Source organism: Acromyrmex echinatior, chromosome 10 (genome assembly GCF_024713525.1).
Source record: "Acromyrmex echinatior isolate Ae372 chromosome 10, ASM2471352v2, whole genome shotgun sequence".
NCBI lineage: Eukaryota > Metazoa > Arthropoda > Insecta > Hymenoptera > Formicidae > Acromyrmex > Acromyrmex echinatior.
The window spans coordinates 280000-302624 of NC_141861.1; the positions used below are offsets into that span (position 1 = coordinate 280000).

At 34.6% G+C, this 22625-nt stretch overlaps 1 protein-coding gene across 14 annotated transcripts in view; it reads right to left on the reverse strand.

Moving 5' to 3' along the window:
* The window catches only part of LOC105147836 (GTP-binding protein RAD), a 67871-nt gene that overhangs the window by 37547 nt on the left and 7699 nt on the right, over nucleotides 1-22625 (reverse strand). For 3 of the 14 annotated variants that reach the window (XR_015546496.1, XM_087410702.1, XM_087410691.1), the window contains exons 2-8: nucleotides 21879-22299; nucleotides 16712-16966; nucleotides 8966-9404; nucleotides 6270-6572; nucleotides 3928-4451; nucleotides 2949-3277; nucleotides 1523-1588 (exon numbers count right to left, since the gene is read on the reverse strand). Coding sequence is in view for 13 of the 14 variants with exons in the window: in XM_087410702.1 (XP_087266828.1) it covers nucleotides 1523-1588; nucleotides 2949-3277; nucleotides 3928-4451; nucleotides 6270-6341 (991 nt within the window). In the remaining variant the exon portion in view is untranslated. Of the gene's footprint in view, nucleotides 1-1522; nucleotides 1589-2948; nucleotides 3278-3927; nucleotides 4452-6269; nucleotides 6573-8965; nucleotides 9405-11098; nucleotides 11234-16711; nucleotides 16967-21878; nucleotides 22300-22625 lie in introns of all 14 variants that reach the window. The other 11 variants (XM_087410701.1, XM_087410693.1, XM_087410697.1 and 8 more) reach the window with 10 other exon arrangements.

The following is a 22625-nucleotide window of genomic DNA, read 5'->3' on the forward strand; positions in this document are numbered from 1 at the left end:
CTGATTACCATCACAGACTTCGCGAGACAACGAGCTACGACGATATTAGGATAGACGATACGGCATCGAAATATCTTTTAGCGATATTTTTCCATCCACTAACTGATAAAAAATATCGATAATTTTACCATTGATATTTGTTATATGAAATTTGTCAATATGAAATGTGTCTATATTCACTTTTTTGATACGACTTGTGGCCCGTAAGCCGCGTTGCTATTGGCTGATCGAAAAGAATACACCAATAGCAACGAGCGCTCAGAGATCCGCCCCACAACAGGGGTTGAGTTTGCTGAACGCAACCAATCATACACAGCTAATATTTGACTATGCCGTCGTTTAATATCATTTCACGAATACCAAATTTTTGTGCTTTATTACCATTTATTTTTCTAGGAAGTGATACACCGATAAGAGATTTCAAGAGGATCACATTCGAATATATTCAGATATAAAACTGTTTCCATTATTTTATTCTGGCGGCGAAATAAAAAAGATAAACAACGTTATAGCTACAAATGACACAAATCGACACTGTATATTAGACACAACGTACATGTATGATTGTTCCAATGCTGAAAAGCACCCTAAACTTCAGTAATACTTTCTATAGTATACATGCAATACAGTAAATAGCCGTCTATAACTTAGCAAATAGTCATCTATAATGTAGTAAATATAGCTATTACAAAAAAATTTTCATAATTGTTTTTTACTTTTTCATTTTATTCCATTTTTAATTCTGCAATATATTTTTATAGCTTTATTAAAAGATTTTTACTTTTTTTTTCTCGTTATTGCCTATATCGATATTTTTTGTTGATTATTTGTTGATATTTGGACGGATCAGCGCTGCAATTGGTAATGCATATCGATTGATGTAAGTATCAATGCGACAACGCTACATCATCCATCCCTTGTCGACATCCCAAAAGGACAGTCTCGCTAGAATGACTTTAGTCAAATAAAAAAAGTAATATCTATTCTCGCGCTGTTTCTTTACTCTCTACCACCAGATATCGTTATCATCGTTGTCCTCGCAACTCGTTGCCGTTGCCATTGCTGATATTTACGCGACAGAGGCGCAAGCAGTTGATTGACAACGCAAAGAGAGAGGGAAAGAGAGAGAGAGAGAGAGAGAGAGAGAGAGAGAGAGACGCAGTGAAAACAAGAGATGGAGAACAAAAGAAAACAAGCCCAAGCGCATTCGCATAGTCACATTTGTGTTACTGTGTTGTATCCATGTATCAAAAAGGGCGGCCGCCGAATTGTGGGAAGCTTTGTCAGATTATATAACATTTTCCATTTGTTCTCACTCATTCATTCACTCGTCGTCATCGTCTACATCGCCGTCGTTTACGTTCCTGTCCTCGTCGTCATTATTTACGTCTACGTCGTCTAAGTCGTCTAGATCGTCTAGGTCGTCATCGTCGTAGTCGTCGCATAAGTTTCATGCGTTTTCAACGGTCGCCCTGGTATGGATACGATGCCTACATCATCTATTCGCCGGACTATGTAATACCTATTGCGCAAAACGGGAAAAAGAGCCTGACCCATGAATGAATGGCTGAAACGAGTGGATGAGATTCTGAAAAAAAAGAACATCAATTGATTTCCTTACAGATTACCGTTCATTTTTCTCATTTCTTTTCTTTTCTTCCACTTCACACACGTGTTAGGAATCGCGCACAATAAAAGGAGTAGGGAACAGAGAAGAAGAATAGAGAATAAGAATTTCAACCGTGTATCGGAAACTGCGTATTCCACAATATACATGATTTCTGATAGGTTGAAATTCTTATTCTCTATTCCCTGTCCCCCATTCCTTTCATTGCAGTTCCTTTCTCATACGCGATACGCGCACACATATATTATATTAAAAACACATGGAATCGGTTCACGTCGATATCAATTAACGCTAAATCTGATTAGATGTATTTTATTCCTTCCCATTTGTGCGGTTATCGTTGAAATTGACGCAGGATAAAAATAAAGCAATTTATTAGGTGTTGGAATTAATTCGTAGCGTTTTACAAGTGATGGGAAGTACTTTCATTAATGTATTTTTTAATGCTCATGTGAAATAAATAACATTCTTTCATTAAAAACGCTACGAATTAATTCCAACACCTAATATATTTTCAGATAAAGAAAGCACTACAATGAAATGTATATTCTAATATGATACCATTAGTCGTTGTGACATTTTATAATAATTTAATTAATATTGACAGCTTTAAATGAAAATATATATATATAATGAATATATATAATGAAAATACTTTCAATGAAAATATTCGTGTTTGACTAGACTTTTCCACGGTCTCTCTGTGTTGTAATCAAGATTATAAGAGTCATAGAGTGTATAGCTGCCACACAATTTAGAGTCCCTAAGTAGAATTACTTAAATATCTCGATTGCAGAATGGATCGATAGGCTTGGTTAACTGGTTAGAGCGATTGACAGCCCCGGTTAAGTAACATACGCATCTAGAGAGTAAAATCGAGAGTTGCTCGCGATCGATGCTAACCGAAGTTATCGGTTTTCTGCCTCCTAATTTGTAATGATAACCGCGAACGAGTGATCGATCAGTAGGATCCCCCCAAGCTCATCAAATAACTGATATGAATATGAATTTGGCAACGAGATCAAAATGAGAGAGGGGGGGGGGGAGGGAAGAGGTAGACTGAGAGAAGGGGAGAAATATATTCGCGACTAGAAATTCGTGAGAGCGAAGTCGGTGGGGCCAATAGAATATAACAGAAATTTTTTTTTCTTTTTTTTCTCGCCGATAAAGGTTGCGACGTGTCTGTCGTTCACGTCGTAATTTCAACGAGTCTTGATGTCGCCTTTAGGGGCAACTAAACTACTTGAGAATGTAGTACTACACTGGGGGATTTCCATATATATTTCGTAAAAATACAAGAAAAAATTCTCAAGAGACTCACCAGCTGATCGTCCTCGCGATTTCGTACTCGCATTACTTTGAACGTTACAATCCTGGGTATTGCATGGCTGGGTCGCACTTATAAGCGATATATCGAGAGGATTGGTCGTCACGTTGATATTGGGCCTCTTCTGGCTGCGCTTGTGCTCGATCGTGCCCTTTTCCGCTGCGTTCACCTGAATCGAGTTGACTTTTCCACCGGCCGTATAATCGCTTTGATATCCCACTCTGGCGTTGTGTTTCTCCTGGGCAGCCACCAGATTTCGAATCGAAGACCGCGTGTCGACCGAATCGGGTTGGCCCGCGTCCACCGAGCCTCTCACGGGGGTGCTGAATGCAAACACGATTATAGAATAGGGAATCCGTTGCGATTACGTAGGTGGATTGCAGTGATTGATGAATTCATCGAATCGAAGATATCCCTTAACTCTTATCCGAGCTTGAAATAAAATTCAGTCCAGGAGGACAGTTTGAAAATTTCTTGTAGCTATTATAGTTGTAAATTTTGTATTAATTCCCTTGAAAAATCTCAATCTTTACTCAAAGCAGAGATGGAGATCTTTAATCTGGAAATTATTGCACGAGATAGCGATATAAAATCGAAAAAAGGGAAATATAACTGACAGACTATAGATATAATTCTGTAGTACTAATATATTTTTCGTTCTCTTTCCTAAATCTTTCTAAAATTCTTATCTTTAGCTTAGCACAGGGGAGCCTGAACGTTTCATACAGTACTCTTTAGACATCTCAATACTTCTGATTTTACTTTCTAAATTTCGAGTAAATTTTATTACACTGTAACATCGATCGACAATTTTCTCATTCGGCTTCTTCAATTCGGCTATGAAACGAAATTAAAAAAAATAAAATCTATGTTAGTATAAAATGTATTCTCTACAGTACTGTTATTCGCTGTTCCTCGTCTAATCGCGTTTCGCTGGGATCTTTATTCAGTTAAAAAAGTCAGTTGAATTTACCTAAAGAAATCCGCGGCTCTGAGATCTGGAAGAGGCGGGGTTCTGCCGCTGCCGCCGAAGGTAAATCTGGTTTCATGGTGCGTGGGAACTATCGACGTGAGTGATGGAAGAGTCGCCGTACCCTCGCTATTGCTCGCGTTGTGACCCTGATTGATAGAGGTACCGGTGGTCGTCTTATTGTTACCATCCTGTTGACCTGAATCGAGTTTCATGCGCATACAACGGTTCGAGGGCCCGGCGATTTCGGTCCCATCGAAGGCGCAAAGCGGAGTCATGGGCGACGATGGAAGCGGCAATGGCGGTGTAGTTTGATTCGCCGCGATCGGCGCCGCGACAGAGATCGGTGACGTGGGCGACGTCGGCGACGAATTATTGTTGCCCCCGAGCGTATCATCGGAATGTCCCCGATGACCAACGGGAGGGATGGATGATTGCGACGGAGCAGTAGTGGGAGGCGACATTTCAGCCGGCACGTCGATCAGATCGAAGCTGTCGTCCGGCTGTTCCCCGTCTGTCGTCGTTACCTGGAATATAAATGAATGGAAAGGAATGGAAAGAAATCGTGCAGCCAACGAATGCTGAATTATTTGTCTTGATATATTTTATAATCGATAAGAATTATTTCGTGTGCCATTTTTTTTTTCAAATGACAATATCGCAAAACACGATATCGCTCGCAGTCAATCGCGAGAATTTTATTCGTGTGTTTATTATTGTATATTTCAGCGTATGCTAATATAGAGCATCCCGCAATTTTTGACAAAACGCTCTTGTGTAGATAGAACGGACTAAACTGTATCGAAAAGTCCTCTTTTACAGTTTTCGCAATTTTTTTTTTAGTTTTTCAATAAGCATAATGTCTAAAATCAACGTATAAAACTTATAACTTTAGGATATCTTTAAGAGTTTTTTTAAAAAATATCTTTGAGTATTTCATAAAGAACTTGGAAAGACATCTTAATGTTGTAATATACATTGATTTTACCCGCCTTATTTGGCAATTTTTAAAAATTAATATTTAACTATTGTGAACCATAAATCATTATAAAAATGATATCATTATAAAATGATAGAGAACTTTTCGATTCATTTTTTCATAAACGATACGTACATCGTTCATCTGAATTACCATGCATACATATACATCGATTATTCTTCTAAGGAAATGTTAAAAATACCAATTACACCGCGTGCAACGTTTAAGATTTTTTTTCGCGTGAAATCGGATTTTCTTTCTTATTTATTAAGCATCTATCATTTCAGAAATTGATTGACGTGTCCGAGTTTGAGTTATAAAGTAATGAATGAATATCTTCAAAGTGATTGATAATCTAAAATGATATATCAAATTTCCTCGAAGATATTTATTGTTCATTACTTCACGAATCCAAACGCATTAATCACTTCTTTCGATTGCGCCTTATAAGGAAAAATATCTGATTTTCATAATAATGTTCATTTAATTCGGGCGTGTTTATTAATTCATTTAAAATTAATTTTAAATACCATGCCTTCGGGCGGAAAAATATGACTTGCACGTTGGTTTTCATGCTTAACTACGATCTGAAATACTATGAATACTAAACACGCAAAGGTGTCTATTAAATCCCAACGCAATGCAAAAAAACACTTGTACTTTTTTCAGTATGGATTCATTAAACAGGAAATATGGAAACGTTTCGTTGATCGGCGCATAATTTACTAACTTTCTTCGATTGATTGCTGCGATGCAACATCATATAGGGCACTTCATCAATTAACATACCTAATTACCATTTAATATCGCACCTAATTATCATTGAATAATATTTAATGCTTACGAGACTCGTAACTGAAACTTGTGTTTGACTTTACATTGCTTTGTAAAAGTATAATATACATATAATGTAATTTACTATTAATGTTAATATTAATAATATAATGATTAACATCGCTTTATAGGTATATATTCAAGTCTTATGAAGTCGCATAATAACGATATAATATATATTTTATAATATATATTTATTAAATATAAATAGGCGAGCTTAATTCAAATCTCGATTTTGCGGCGATAGACACAAATTTAACTTTAATCTCGGATTTTAACTTTGATTCAAATTCCAATTTTAATTTTAATTTTTAATTACATAAATAATAACGTATATTGGAATAATATCGGCAATATGCTCTTGTATACACACAAATCATGAGCATTTTGCAGTACCTATTTATAATATGTTGATGTTACATGTACCACCCACGTCCGGTCAAATTTGCATCGCGTCACGTGCAATGCCGCCAACGCTGTTTGATAAAAGGAGGATAACTATATGTAATATATTAACTATTATCCTACCTACCATGGTGAGCATAGTGTTGGCGCTATCTGTGCTCGTGTTGATCGTGGTCTCGGATGCCGTGCTGGAGCCCATGACCACGACTTTTGGCACTGTGCGACAGCTACGGCTGCCGCCGGCCGATTTAAAATTGAACCGCCGGATCGCGGACGACAGAAGATCGCTGTCCCTGCCGCCGCCGCCGCCGCCGCCGTCGGCTCCATGCTGTCCCCGCGATGGCTGCGACTGCGATGTATCCCCTGTATCACACGCGCTACTCCCCAAACTGCCACATCTGATTGCCGACTCGCGATTCCTCGAACACCCCTGCAACAGTTCGGATTACAAATTCGCGCACGACCCTCGTTCGTCACCCGTCATTCGTCACGCGGTACGTAATCAATCCATCGAGACGATCTCCATCGAAATTCGATAATTCGTTCAATGCGAGAAAGAAGAATTTTTTATAATTTTTTATTTCTTTTCGTCGTGATTTTCCTTATCTGAGTTCACTCAAGAATGATTATGGTTATACTATAAACAATAAATTTTAATCAATATTTTGTTTGTTGACAGGTAATAAATTGTTAATTTCATAATGTCAAATTATACCGAATTAGTATTATTTTTAATCGTTTCTATAGCTTATCACACTTGCCATTGCTTCTACTCATAATATGTCATTAATTACATAATGAAGTAATACAATCTAATTCAAGAAAATGTGTTAAATTTGACTTAAATTTAATTTATTATTTATCAAGTGCATACATTAATATAAATGTTGTTTGAAATTAAGTAGGTACAGAAATGGAACGATTTGGAAGCGATTTGGAAGTTAAAAATAATAAAATATTATATAATTTTCAATTGATGACGTACGTCAAATTGATATCATTAGTGGTGACGTGACGACAATTTGATTCGTATCACTAATGAACTGCATAGAGCGAGGAATGCTGCGGGTACCAAAAAGATGTCAACAGTTACAGTAGTGCATATTATTAGTTGCAGTTTATTAGTTCTCATCCGACTGCGAAAATTAATTGTATTTCGTATATTTTTTTCCATTTCTATCGTTCAATTAAAAATTTATTGTAACTGATACCGCGGAATCTGTTTGCGATCAACGTTTCGATGGTAAAAAACTTATAATTCTTCCCTACTAGTGATATCGTTATATTTTTGCATTCAATAGGTATGTATCAGTATTTAATTTTTCCATCACTATTTCTCTTTTTTTTTTTTACTACAAAATATTATATAATAGCGATATAAAAATGATTCAGATTCTAAAAAAAAAAACACTTCATATTTACAAATAAAATATGCAATATTATTGTAATACATTAATACATACATTAATAAAAATTATATTTTATTTGTAAAATATTAGATAATAAAATCATCCAGCAAATAACAAATAATCATAATAATAGATATTTAATATTAGTGAAATATATCTCCATTTAAGGATACGTCAAATTGACATCACCACTAGTGATATCAAAAAGATGGTCACCACTTGAAGGTTCAATCAATCAAGAGATTAAGGTATTATTGTTCTTCTTATAGATGTATGTATTTTTAGATTTGAATTTCTTATGTAATTATGCAATATATGTGTACTATATGTAATATAAGTATAAACATTAAGAAGAACGTTCTGTTGTACCAATAAGAAGTATAAACAAAACCAATTCTGATCGTATGAATTAAAATTCTGATTATCGTAAATAAATTTTTACTTATCTCTATTAGAACGTTTGATAGATTAATATAATAAATACAACTATAAAAAAAATGTTAACTATAAATGACTGCTTTGTACTTTTCTAATTGAATCTGTGAGAATTCTAATTAATGCAACGAAACTTTTTCAGTATATGTATAGTTACAAGAAATTTGAATATTTTTTTAAATATATGTAAATAAATATGACGTTACAAGAGCCCTTTTTATCGTTTATGTCCAATTTTGAATGATGTATTGAAATAAAAAAATTTATTGGCAATATTTAATGTTAAAAAATTACATCGATAAAGTTCCTCTTTCTTAATATCTAAATGGATTCTTATATATTTCACTCCGTAAAGTGAAAGAAAACGTTATAAATTGATTAAATTTATAAAAATTTTTCAAAATAAAGTCTTTGATTTTTCAAAATCCGTGAATGAGAGAACTTTTCTAATCTTATATTCTTTCACAACAGCTAAAAATACAAGAATCAGGTGTGGAGAAACAGAAACCTTGTAAAGAGATCTATTTTCGATCAATCATCTTGCGCAAAAGTAATTGAGCAATATAATATTGCGCAAGACAAGAAATAAAATTTCACACAAGTTAACATTTTGTCATGCAAAATTTAATTGTATAATAATAATAATAATAATAATAATAATAATAATAATACTAATCACGCAAATATATATTACAATACGTACTTTGTCGGGTTGCAACTGACAAATTTGTGCAACGTCTCTACTAACGAAAAATAAATAAGCACTAAAAATCAGATTTTTAATTTTAATTTCACAACATTTGCACAAATTGTTAATCGATCCCATTCATGATCAATCATGTTGCACAATAAGCAACGATTGATCGTAAATGAGCCTCTTCAATCAGTGTTATTGAACAAAAAATTCAAAATAAATTTTACAGGATAGAATAGTAAAATCGAGGAATTATTATATTACGTATTTGTTATTCGCTCTTACTTGGGACTTGTGTTCCGGGGTGGACGGTGGATTCGGTGTGTTCGGCAGCGAGCCCCCCGCAGGGGTACAATGCCGCAGTCGCGCCAGGGCCGTGCGAAGCCCCTCCGTCACGAGAATCTTTTATTGCTTCCGATTTTTCACCTCTGTTCCCCGCGCCGCCTTTTTGCTCCACCCTTTCGCGTGGTGCCTTCTTCCCTTAGAAATCACGTTCTCCTTAAAATCCTTCAGCAGGATATTCAAAAGCCGCCCTCCGCTCGCCACGGGAATGATCGTTTGCGGAGGAGTCGAGAGATTCACGGATCTGTTGCCTCGTGCCGCTGATTGTGTCCCGCGCAATTTATCAACCACCACATTCACCATTGCACATTTCCTCCGCCCTTAGACACACAACCCTCCGATTCTCCTCTTTATCACACCCCGTTTACTTTCTTTATCTTATCTAGAGACACAAAGTTCGGCAAAGTGTAATAAACTCAATCACTATCGCAAATACAAATTTGCTAAATCATTCAATTAATGATCATTGAACAATCAATAGTATAATCGTAGGATGATCATTAAACAATGACAATGGCAATAAAAATAATCAAAATTAAGGTAATCACACATCACGATTAAATCGTTCGTCATTAATTATTCGTCAGTAAAAGGATAAGCTTTTTATCAATTTAAATTAATACTATATTTTTTAAAGATTAATAATTTTGTAATAAAATTCACATTTATTAGTTATAATAATAAGTTTTACAACATTAGCCATATCGTACAATTTATTTTAGCCGTGTAGAAGAGAGAGAGAAAGAGGGAGGGAGAGAGAGAGAGAATTAAAATTACTCAATATAACTCTCATTTTAAATTCATATTAATAATTCACATTATTCTGATAAGTTTTTTTTACGATTGCGTATAAGAATAATTTTTCGATGAAAAAACTTAATACATATAAAAATATTTTTTATTAGAAAATATCAATGTGCAATAAAATAAGTCAATAATTTTTCATTATGTAATTATCGATTAATTATTAATGATTTTACAATTAGATTTGATTAATAAGTGATTATTTTAATTTACTATATAATAAATTTTAACTTAATTGACTATTTTAATTCATATTACTAGTGATTATTTTAGTCATAAATTATTCATTGACACCTTGTTTTTAGACAATTTTATATTGATGTTTCTATTAAAATGTATATTGACTAGGTGTTTCCTATCGTTTACATTTTATTTATCGATGACATAGGTATTTAGTAGTATGGAAAGTCGTTTATGTTTTATTCATCCTTAAGATGATAGATAGCTATTAATCAACTACTAATCATCATGAAAATAATTATTTTCCGATACTGCTTGGAAGAATCGAGCCGTAAATCGAAGTGATCTCTGCGATTTAATGGTAAGCCTCGGAGGCTTGCTTGGTTGATGAATTCAAGATGTGCGCGATGAACAAATACTAAAGCTTATGCATACTAAACGATACACAAGAATCGCAATACCGTATCTTGAGTGCAGTAAAATGCAAATTCTCATATCAGTGCGAGACAACATCAAACTGTCATGGCAATTTTCATTTTAGATTAAGATCAATTACTATACACGCGATTCGACGTGACGTTAGTGTTTATCATATATCGGAAGTAGTAACGTGTGTAGTGGCAAAAAGTTTTTATTAATGAGCTCTCGCATTGTCACGCTTTTGAATAAAGTAAACACATTAGACACGCGAATGCACGATGAATAGTAATTTAAATTTGATATGTGTAGATTCTCTGAGATTCTTTTTCGATTAGGTTAAATTCACGAAATACTTCTAATTACTATTATATATATTTTTGTTACGTAACTTCCGACGATGATTTTTTAGGATTTTTATAAACTATCGTAATATATGTATATTATTATATACAATATTACCATATATGATCAATATTATTGTCAATATTGTTAATACTGACAGTATTATTGACCGTGTAGGATCATCTATAGAATGCGACGAGATCTATTCTTATAAAAATATGCATTTTATGATTTAACAAGCGAAGAAGTTGTAAAATTATAATAGTTTGCAGCTAACTTGGGACATAGTCATTTATCGTGCAGTAAGTTATCCATGTGAACTTCTATTACCTTATACACGTATCACACAACAACCTCTGTACACGAAGTCTCGTTTCTTTGTTGCAAAAGGTTCTTGCGCTTTCGTCAGCTCTCTCTCTCTCTCTCTCTCTCTCTCTCCCACCCTTTTCGTAAAATTCCGAACGTCTGTAAAAGGAGCACAAAGGGATCGAGTGAGGCGTGGCGAGAGACGAAGGGATACAAAGGGGAACATGTTTGTACTTTACGAACGCGTTTACATTTTACGTAAGTTTCGGTTGAATGAGTTCGGTTTTTAGTTTAATTTCGGTCCCATTCGATGCTATTCACATGTTGAAAGTATTGAGAGGACGGAATTGTCTGTGAGCGCGATGACACGTGCCTAAAGGAAAAAATTGCGCTCATAAATCAAGTATGGTGGAACGTATTATGCTCATAAATTGAAGGAAAAAGGCTCTATCTATCAACCCTCTATGAGAATGGAGAACTAAGATGTTCGCAAATTTGTACTCGAAGTAAAAGAGAATCGTAGGCCCAATTTTCGAAATCATGAATCGGATTTATTGTCATTTCTTCTCTTAAGAGATACTGGTGACGAGCAAGCGACATGTATGCAGATGCAAATACATATATAAGTTTAATCCTCTCCCTCTCCCCATAAAAATCATATAGATAGCTCCGATAAGATGATTTGCATGAACAGTTACATGCATATTTTTGCGGAACGAAGAATATGAGTTTTGCATTAATAAGTAACATATTTTACGAGAGCTTTATACAAGATTGCACGCAATGCAGATTAGTTATTATGTCGGACAAAAGTTTGACGGCATCGAAGGAAAAATAAAACGCTCACCATTTCGTCGTAACAATATGGAAACTTAATCTTTTTAACACGAACTTTCAAAAATGTATAGCCAGGATAATTACGGCTATACATTTATGGCTATTGTTTTATAAAAACTTTTTTAACTGTCGATAGGATCTCGAATCATTTATTGTGCAAAATTCGACGAAAAAAAAAAAGAACGACACGTTTCCTGTGCGAACACACGCTTCAATCCGTCAGGCAATTATATTTTCGTCAAAATTATTTTACGCCACAAAGAATTAATCCTCGTGTTAACTATTTTACAGAGTTAACAGACAGCGCTATACTTTCTCGTTGACGGTTGACGTCCAGCTTTGTGTCCTATATTGGATACTCGTTAAATATACCTCTAGTGAAAAGCGTGGAAATATTTTCAGCGTTATTTGTCATATAAACGGTGAATTAGCTTTTCCGGATATTACGATCGCATGGAGTGTAATGCTATATAAATACAGGCACACAGTCGCACTTCCTCTCACTTCGACGGTGGAGTCCGAGTAAACGCATCGATTAATTATCTACGATACGACCACATTTCTCTGATAACGCTGCACGAGAATGACGGATTTCTCATCGCTAAGCCCGCTTTACATCGCGTTATACGATAAATGCGTGGTCTGAAGGGTCTGAAGTAAAGTCGGCGGAGGAGAGGAAATTCAATACATAAATATGTTGTATAATGTAACGCAAATAATATAAATATGTCCCGAAATAAAATAATATATCCTGAATAATTATACAGAAATCATTGATAATACTGAATAAGTTAATTATTCAGAATTGATATTGCAAAATTTTGGTTAAGAAATTCATCAATGAAAAGTAACGCTGAAACGCCAAGCTATAAATCCCCATATTGTAATTTCGCAAATATTGAAACAATGTACGTGAGTTATATGCATTCATTAAAATTTCTACTCTCTCAAAATTATATAAAAAGCGACTATATAATGCTGTCCTCAAAAAATGAATAATTTTAAATTATTGCAGAATAGGTTTCATATAATGACGAGAATAGAACAAAATTTTTAACTTAATTCTTTTTATAATATTCATTTCTCCTTCATAAGATTTTTTTTTACGCCACGTCAACAGTTCATGTATCACAATAATACAACATATAAATTTAATATACAATATTTTCCTACGATGAAATTTATTACCGTTTCTTCATGATTTTAAAAACATAACTATAACTATATTTTTGTCATAACTAAAGAATATTTATTAATATGCAAGCTAATTCTCTGCATCGTATAATTAAGTATTGTATTTAAAAAAATACTACAAAATTGTATTTTATTCCAATTGCAACTCGTAAATCGTTTTCGAAAGCAGAACTTTATGGAGAGAGAGAGAGAGAGAAGAGATGATACAACTATAATATTACAGGTTGGTGGATTCAGTATTCATGGATATCTGATTGTACATATTTTCGAGCTTTTGTCGGTTTCGATGAGCGTGCCAGCATGCTCGCCGGAAGCGACTTGGTTCATTTTTCAAATATGAACTTCCCTCGTTCGAGCACTTTCATGACGATTCGATTTCGCCGGATGGCGATCTACACGAGAGCACGTCGAACGTGACAAATCTGGCAATTAACTTCCATAGGTGGCGACGATTAATCGACGGATTAATATCGAGACCGATCGTTAGGGCGATGAAAATAACATCGCGACAGAATATCTCTCGGAATTGCGAATGATGGAAGTCGAGCGATTAGGTCGTTGAGTGCATACAGGAACGCATTTGAGAGGGCTTAGGGGTTCTAAAAGACTTCGTCCAGCACGTTTGGATTCATGTGTGAAAATTTCGATTAACTTTGTGAAAATCTAATTGAATATCATATATGCACTGTTATGATGTACATAGAAACTAAAAAAGCCTATCACACCGCTTAATTAACTGTTTAATGGTAATATTCCTACCTTCTAATAGCGTTCGATTGATATTTTATAATACCCATTATAATAAATCAATTAATAAAACATTGATAAATTGTCATAATGATTTGAGTATAACACAATTGGAACTTAAACTTTATGTTATATATAGATAAATCCAATATTAATTAGAGAGCAACAACGGGGGATGAGGATGTAAAAGAAATTATGACGATGAATAGGGGGAAGTTGAGGTGATGCAGGATATGGTACGAGAGAACGTAGGCCGATCGACCTGGTTAACCTAACCTACATAAAGAGAGAGAGAGAGAGAGAGAGAGAGAGAGAGAGAGAGAGAGAGAAGGAGGATGGAAGGGATGCCTCTTTCCCTTCGTGCCCCTTCATTCCCGGCTGTTCACGTCACAAAGAAGAAACTTTATCCGATTTTCTCTCTCTCTCTCTCTCTCTCTCTCACTCCCCTCTCTCTCTCCCTCCCTTTCTTTCTCTTCTCTGTATAATTTTTCTCTCTCTATCGGCCAAAGAACACGGCCAGGTGGAAAACTCGGTGCACGTTGGCGACTTGGACGGTTGACTATTTTCGCTACGTTGAACTGAGGTAACGCGAAGCGACCCTTCTCATGAGAAGAAGCGTGGTGATCAAGTACGATGATTGACACCGAAGAAAAATGAAGATTATTGCTTGTAATATGGTGTATTGTGAATCGGGAATTGAAATTAGTACGATTGTATGTACTTTGAATTGTACTAGAGCTCGATAACAGGATACGATCGTTTGCCGAATCGATTTTTTTTTTGCTGTGCTCTGCAATGACAATACATTTATATTATGTACGTGTTACACGTGATAACGCTGTTGTGTAAAAATGTATGTGGGAAAATTATCAAATTGGTCGAAAATGACATTTGATTTTGTCATTGCAAACCGTGTACATGATTCGGTAAAACAATCGAGTTGGTCGTCAGCTTTACTATCATAGAGCGTAGTACCTCGCAGTCAGCAATTTGACCAAACGTACTCAACTACTCTACGATGTATTAGGTGTTGGAATTAATTCGTAGCGTTTTACAAGTGATGGGAAGTACTTTCATTAATGTATTTTTTAATGCTCATGTGAAATAAATAACATTCTTTCATTAAAAAACGCTACGAATTAATTCCAACACCTAATATAATTTTGTGCTTGTATATATTGTTATTACGCAATGGAAGATATAAATGCAGAACTTCAGTTCAATTTAACTTGAGTTTAATATGAGTGCTTAATATAGAAGGAAGACCTGCGATAGAGAATAAAAGAAGTTGAATGTTTATAAAATTATAGAGAATATAAGAATATAAGGGAATCAGCAGAAAAAGAGATATAAATATTGACATTCGGAAATATTAAAAAGTTTCAGTTCATCTCTCCTCAATTGACACATAAGTATCCGATACAAACGAGATCTCTGACTTGCTGAATTGTATGTATCTAATATTTTCTATTAATTATTTTACGACGGCGGCAAGGGTATCAATAAATAATGAGAATTCACATCCGTTTTGCGAAAAAGTTGATAGAATGATGGAAGAAAAATTAATTGAGTATACAGGAGAATGGACGTATAATATAATGGCACCGATTTGGTGAAACTATCGGTACAGTCAAAAAATATCGCCGTATCGCATAAACGAGCTCTTACTCGAGACAGACAAAACTAATCTCTCTCTATTTATTCTATAATATATAGTAATAGTATAATATATAATAACAAGATTATGACGATGCGGACGTGACATTCATATTTTCTCTAATAATACGAGAAGTTAAATTCGTTGAAATTACCTTTAATTAGTCACGCAAAAATAATCACGTCGTTAAATAAAATTACTTGTTGCGATAATCCCGCGCGGTTAATTAAAGGTTAAATTTGTTTTAATTCATTTCTCACATGTTAGCAATGTGTCATACCGAATCGTGTATATAATAAATGGCAATGTCCCTAATTGTAAGTCTAAAGTTATATATAGTAACATAAATTAAGCCTGGCGCGGTAAATTGCTACATCCTTTTAAATTATAGCGTAGTTATTATCAGGCAAATGAAAAGTTACTTTTTAAAAATAACAAGTTACAATTGTTTGTTATCGAGTAGAATAAGTAACAAGTTATTTTAACTACGTACTGATTTTTATAAGTAACTCGACACAGTTACTGTTACTTGAAGAAATAACTTTCCGCTATTTTTTAAAAATTGACAAAGCCTAGGAGCTTTCTAGTTTCAAGCGCTATGCATTACTAAAAAAAAAAGTAACGCAGTTGCCAGTAAAGTTATCAAAAAAGTAACTTGTAACTGTAACTTCATTGTTACGAATGACAAGTTACTTCCATTCCTTTATTATTTACAATGTAAATAAGAGAGAAGGAACTTAGCTAAGCCGAGTTTAATTCTGCAGGACATTAATGTAACCATTATATCAGACGCCGCATTTCCACATACATTAGTTAAAATGTAAGTGAAGAATTCGTATATGTGGAATAAGTATATTAAAAATATAAAGTCTGCGACACACGATGCTTGAATTTTTGCTGGATTGCTAGCTGGATTAAATTCTGCACTGTCAGCACCGCAGCCAAAATACAGTGGCAAAATTCTAATCCAGCTAGCAATTCAATAAGAAAACGAGCATCGTGTGCTGTTGACTTAATGTTACAATGATATAGACTTAGCTCATTCTTCTTTATCAAGCCCTTCAAACTTTTTAATTTATCTCTTCTTCCTTCCTCTTCCTGTCTCCAAAACTTCAACTACCAGTTAATTTTAACGAACTTCAATTTATCGGAACGGTAATTAAAGTGCTAAAGGATGAAAATTGCCACACAGGATAACTCACAGTTGCTTCACGTTCGTTGCTTCACACCAGCGTTGACGTAATACGTGCAGAATACAGCATGTATGAAATACCGCAGCGCAAAAGAACTAACCCGTTAATTGGCTACCTGGCGAAACGCAGTAACATGCATGCCTCCGTGAATCGGTGATTCGTTATCATCGAAACGGGTCACGGTTCCGATACTCTTTTACATTTATTCTGATATTTCCTCGCGCACTTGGTAGATGGATCGTTGCAACGACCTACTCCGTTTGCCTATCATCGAAACGTAAATACAGCACAACCCTCAATAATCCGAACTGATTGGTAGTCGATCGGACTTCTTTCTCGAATGTAGGATTTGTTTCGCGCCTACGCGATCTAAGTACGTGCCTGGATTCCATAATTTCGAAGGAGTTTGTAGATAAGAATAGAGATTCGACAAAATCATCCTGTTGCTATAACAATATATCATTTCTTTATCATGATTTGCTGTATAGAATAGATCTCAGATAATGTTTGAGTTGGTCAAATATTCCCAAAGAGAGTTCATAAAGATTTAGAAACTTTAATAATTGAAGTAATTGTCATTATTTTACATATATTTCCATTAGAACACAAACAGAAGTATTCTACTTCTATTGAAATAATGTTTTATCCAGGTTTTAAATCTCCGCTACATTTTTGTAATACTTTTAAATTACTTTGACTTGCAATTTAAAATAATCTTTTTGTCATAACATTTTCATCATTTTGAAAATCTGTGTAATCCTTAAAGACAAAGTTTTTCGGAGAATTTCGGAATTTGCGGCACGTAATTATTTTCTGAAAATTTTATTTACGGCGAGTGTGAATTGTTTCCCTATCTTTCGAATAATTGTGAATATCTCTAAATTAAAAATTTTGATTCACAATGTTATATGAATGATGAAAGGTGAAACTGTGAAACACACTAATTGTAAATATTTCATTTGTGACAATTTTTGTATATCTAACAGAGAATTGACAGTGAGATTAAGATGAAAACATTTAGACGGATTAACACTCTGATATGCTATGTACGAATGCAAGCCATTCTTGGTATTTGACTTATTTACTTACAAACAAACATGTAACTTTAAACATAACATAAGTTTCCAGTTTTCATAATGAAAAGTGCACGCCATAACTCACAGATGCTACACGGAAGTCTCTCTGTCTCTCTCTTTCTCGTATATGTTCTTTGGGAACATATCGCTCTCTTACTTTAAAAGTAATATAACTCAAAAACGTGATTTTCGAGTTATTATCATGAATGAGTTAAAAGTAAATATTATTCTATTATCAAAAGCGAATTTCATAAAAAATCGTCAAAATCGTGACCACTCAGAAAGGTTTCTTAAAGAATTGTGAAACGCTAATGACACTTGATCATGTTAAGAACATATTCTTTTTGCGGATATTGTTTGCTTACTCAATAATTTTTTGCCCTAAAATAATAAATAGTTTTGCTCTTTTCTGGAAAAATTAATCTTTTTAGTTGTGTCACTTTTGAAGTAAGGCAGCGATATTACATGGGATTTACAATCTTTGTTTTTAACTTTGACAACTTTTCCGTTTATAAGCATTACTAATACCGTTCGTGCATACATTCAAGCATCAGAATTCAGTAATTCAAACACCTTGAATACCACGAATGTACGCTCGTTGTTAATTAATTCAAATTACAGTGGTTGCAAGTTGCACTACGTCGGACATTGTGCTATGGTTCAAATGCATTTAATCGCATTGCGACGAGAGAGAATGAGAGAATAAGTGACAAACTTAGAGAAAAATATCTATTAGAGCGAAGAGAGTCAAGAGAGCAAGGAAGGGAAATGTATATTAAAAAATGAGCGAGAATTGAGGGAGATATTTATCGGGCAGGAAACAGAAACACGGATGGAGATATTATTATGCTTTGCGAAGTGAGTCCTTTTCGAGCATCAAACAGAAATGCATTGCATATAAATTGGACGTCAAATGCGTTTGCACTAAAGCAAGTATAATCGGGAATGCAAATAGGAGCGAGAAAGAGAGAGAGGGGGGGGGGGAAGGGGGAAGAAGAGAGAAGAAGCGAAAAGATATGCATCAGATTCGATTAATCGAATTAATCAAACGGATCATTTTAAATCGAGAAATCTCATATATTTTTATTTTATACATATCTTTCATCTCTTTTGTTATTTTTGAATCAATCTAATGATGTTGTAATAGATAATGACAGTGAGGATCGATTAAAATTGACTTTCCTTTGTGCTTAAATTTTTATTCAAATAGTATCTAAAGCGGTCATTCAATGCATAACTTACGAATGAACATTGTAACATGAATCCATAATAAAACCATTAAAAAAGTATATATCTTTTTTCTTTCTATATCTTTTTCACAAATAGATATTTTTGATACATATTTTAAAAATTATTCGTAAAAATTAAAATGGGTCAATTAGATATTTCTATGCATTTATTGGAACGTAAAGAGATAAAAATTGTTTAATGATGCTTTTAAAATCAATAAGAAAACAATTAATAAAATTGCTCGTGTTGCTAACTTGATATAGAATGAGAAGAAAGAAAGAAAGATTGCAGATAATGAGCTTAAAATTAGTTGGAATGAAATTATTAATTTATTCAAAACATGACATTCGTGGCGGAACGTTTCGACTTACTCTTCATTAGCCGCACAATTAGCTAAACTGATGTAATAAAATAAAACATACATGTGAAACGCACGATAAATAAATACATCAAAAATAAAAATGAGAATAATGTAAAAAATTATGTATTATACAGTGGTTTATACCTATATATATATATATATACAATCTTTCTTCTTATTCGATAAAAAAAGGTTAATATGAGAATAATTGCAACATGAAATAAAATACTGCAACGCATCTTCCAATGATTTTTCCTCAATTACTTAACAATGTTGATAGCTTTCAAATTCACTGGATTCTCATTGTTGAAAAATATTCTCGTGTTGCATTTGTAGTATCAAAAATATATGACTCTGAGCGCCTGTCTTTGCGAAACAAGCAATTCCGTTCCCACGTATCACGAAGTTTTCATTCGACTTTCCCAAATTGCCCAATGCAATCAGAAGAGGCTCCGGTTATCCAAACAGAACATAATAATAATGTCAAAATGATATTAAAATATATTATGACCGATCGAAAAATGACTTTTAAACCGAGAATAGTCACATGAAGTATTTTTATATCCTAGCGGTAAAAAAATATAAATTGTTGTATAATATTGCTTTATATGGCTATTGTTTAATATTTTTTTCTTTTTTAATAACTTTTTACGAACTTTTAAATATACAATTCTATTAAAAAGCTGTAATAAAAAAGTGTTGTATTAATTAAAATCTTAATTTTTTTGAAACACTGTTATAATAGGGAGATTAACGTGCTTCCAGTGTGTAGTTTTACTTACTTTTTTCTAAAAATTGAGATTAAATTCACATGTACATACATAACATTCTCAGATATTAGAGGAGAAAGTGATGTTATAGATGGCAAATTCTGTGATTACTTATGTGGAATTATTTATTTATTTAGTAGCTCGCCATTACGTTATGACGCTACAATATTGTATATACGATATACAATAGTATTTATTATAATATTTTTACTTTCAAGTATTTCGAAATGTTTTTAAGATACATTTTAGTATTTAATTACACATAGTTCCACATTCTTTTTAAACTTGAACGTATCACTCGAATATATGTATATTTGAGTGTGTTGTTTATTTAACACTTTATATGATTGTATACATTTCGAATTATGCAAAACCAAACAATAACATGGAAATTTTGCTAATGTGATTCCCTAAGCGTGCCGTTTACCGACGGTCTCTTTTTCATAATAACGGCGAGGTTTTCATAACAAAATTATTATTCGATAAATCGATTGTAGCTTCACTATTAACCTATATAGTTTATGTTATATATACTAGATTTTTACATGTGGTACAAGCAGCTTACATATGGAAAGTTATGTGCACATATATTGCATACGTTCTACAATATTTTACTTTTTTGTTAATTTTGTATCCAAATGCTGTTTTTTTTTTTCTTAAACAAACCAACTTTTTAAATCTATTTTTTGTGGGAAGCCACCTCTTGCTTCTTTTCGAGCCATTGTGCAATGTAGCCACATTTTTATAAATAATGTCCTAGAGTAAGAAATTAATATTTCGTAATTTTGAGTTATTATAGTCTAGAATCGAGTTATTATATATATAAAATGTGAATAGAATAATTATGATATTTTTCTACTAATAAATCGGAAAATAGTCCAATATGTTGTTAGTGATTTTAATTGAAATTTGAAAACACTCTACATTTATGTAAAAAAAAAATCAGATTATCAAATTGACAATTATTCTGGAGCCATTCTGCCGTAATTTTGATGTCAATCTGACTTTTTATTCTACTTGAGTAACCGGTCCATTTCATTCAAGTGCTCATCTCAGTTTACAAGAACGTTGTTCGACTGTCGGGAGAAGATTGTCCGGACCCTCTCAACATGCCAAACACGTACAACGCGTCGGTAATCTCCTCGCTTCGAATTCGGAAGAAATTGGATGTCCGATTCGGATTTCGAACCGAAGAGAAAGAGGTATAGAACAATCGAAGCTAAAACTCGGCTTCGCCGAGGGACCGCCGTGGCACATTTCGCTTTGTCCCGACCTACAATCGATCGGTCAAACCACGTTCGACAACAAGCTGCTCACGCGGTTAGTAACCGAGAATTGAAACCGATGTAACCGCGGCGAGATCAATTCGGAAATAGCGGATTTTAGCTTTAGAAATCCGTTCCTCGCAGTTCAAAGATAAAAATATAAGATACCTATAACGTTGTTATAAGTTTTGATTAAATTTCGCTGATAATAAAAACAAATGATCTACAATTTGTATCTCTTATCAGTATCATAAATGTAACATAAATATAATATTATTTACGTCTCTATATATATATATATATATAGCGTATAGCCTTCCAATCCAGAATCGATAAGAAACGTAAATTATATTGGTCATCGCACGTGCGTAGAGAATTATTATTTCAATTCCTTTCCGAAGAGAATTAGAATAATATTCTACAAAGACATCTCGAGGGTATCGCGCTACTTGTTTGTTTATCTTTTATTCCTACCTTTTCCACAAGTTTCAATCCAGTTCTTAACAAACGCATCGGTCTGTAGCGACGGTCGCGGCTGAAAGAGACCATGAGATCATGAATTCGCGGCATGTTGCGATACGTTATCCCCTTGATGCGTGCGTCGCGTCGCGTCGCGTCGGACGGTGCACCGACCGATTCACGACACCTGCACCGTCGCGTCGCGTCGCGTAGCGTCGAGGGGAACGCGCTGACCCGCATTCGCCACACGAGTACGACGTCACAAGCTCACTCTCATCGCTCCGGAAGAGAGACCCCGGAACTATCGCTAATATCGGTGCGTGCCCAGCGCGCGACCCTTTCAGCAGCCTGAGCCGCACTTTTGTCCGACAAAGTGAGCAGCGTGCCTCTGCTCTGGCGTCGAATCACGCGCGATTTATGCGCCGCGCTCGGCGGGCTCGAAAGAAGAAATCGAAATTTCACCCTGAGACTCCGCCGAGGACGGCGGACAGGTCTCAGCGTCGGGGGCGAGGGGGAGGTTGGGGGGGGCAGGGAACACGTTTACGGGGGCGATAAAGATTCGTATACGCGAATCTCGATAAACTATACAGGCACGTTGGTGGAAGCGGAGCGCGCGCACACGTACGTGTACACACGTGTGTATGTACACGGGGTTTATGCACATGCACATGATGCACATGCACGAACGCGAGGGGGGGGTCCGCTAAACGCTCGTGCGGCTATCAGGAGTGGGGAGGAGGAGGAGGAGGGGGGAGGGTGCGA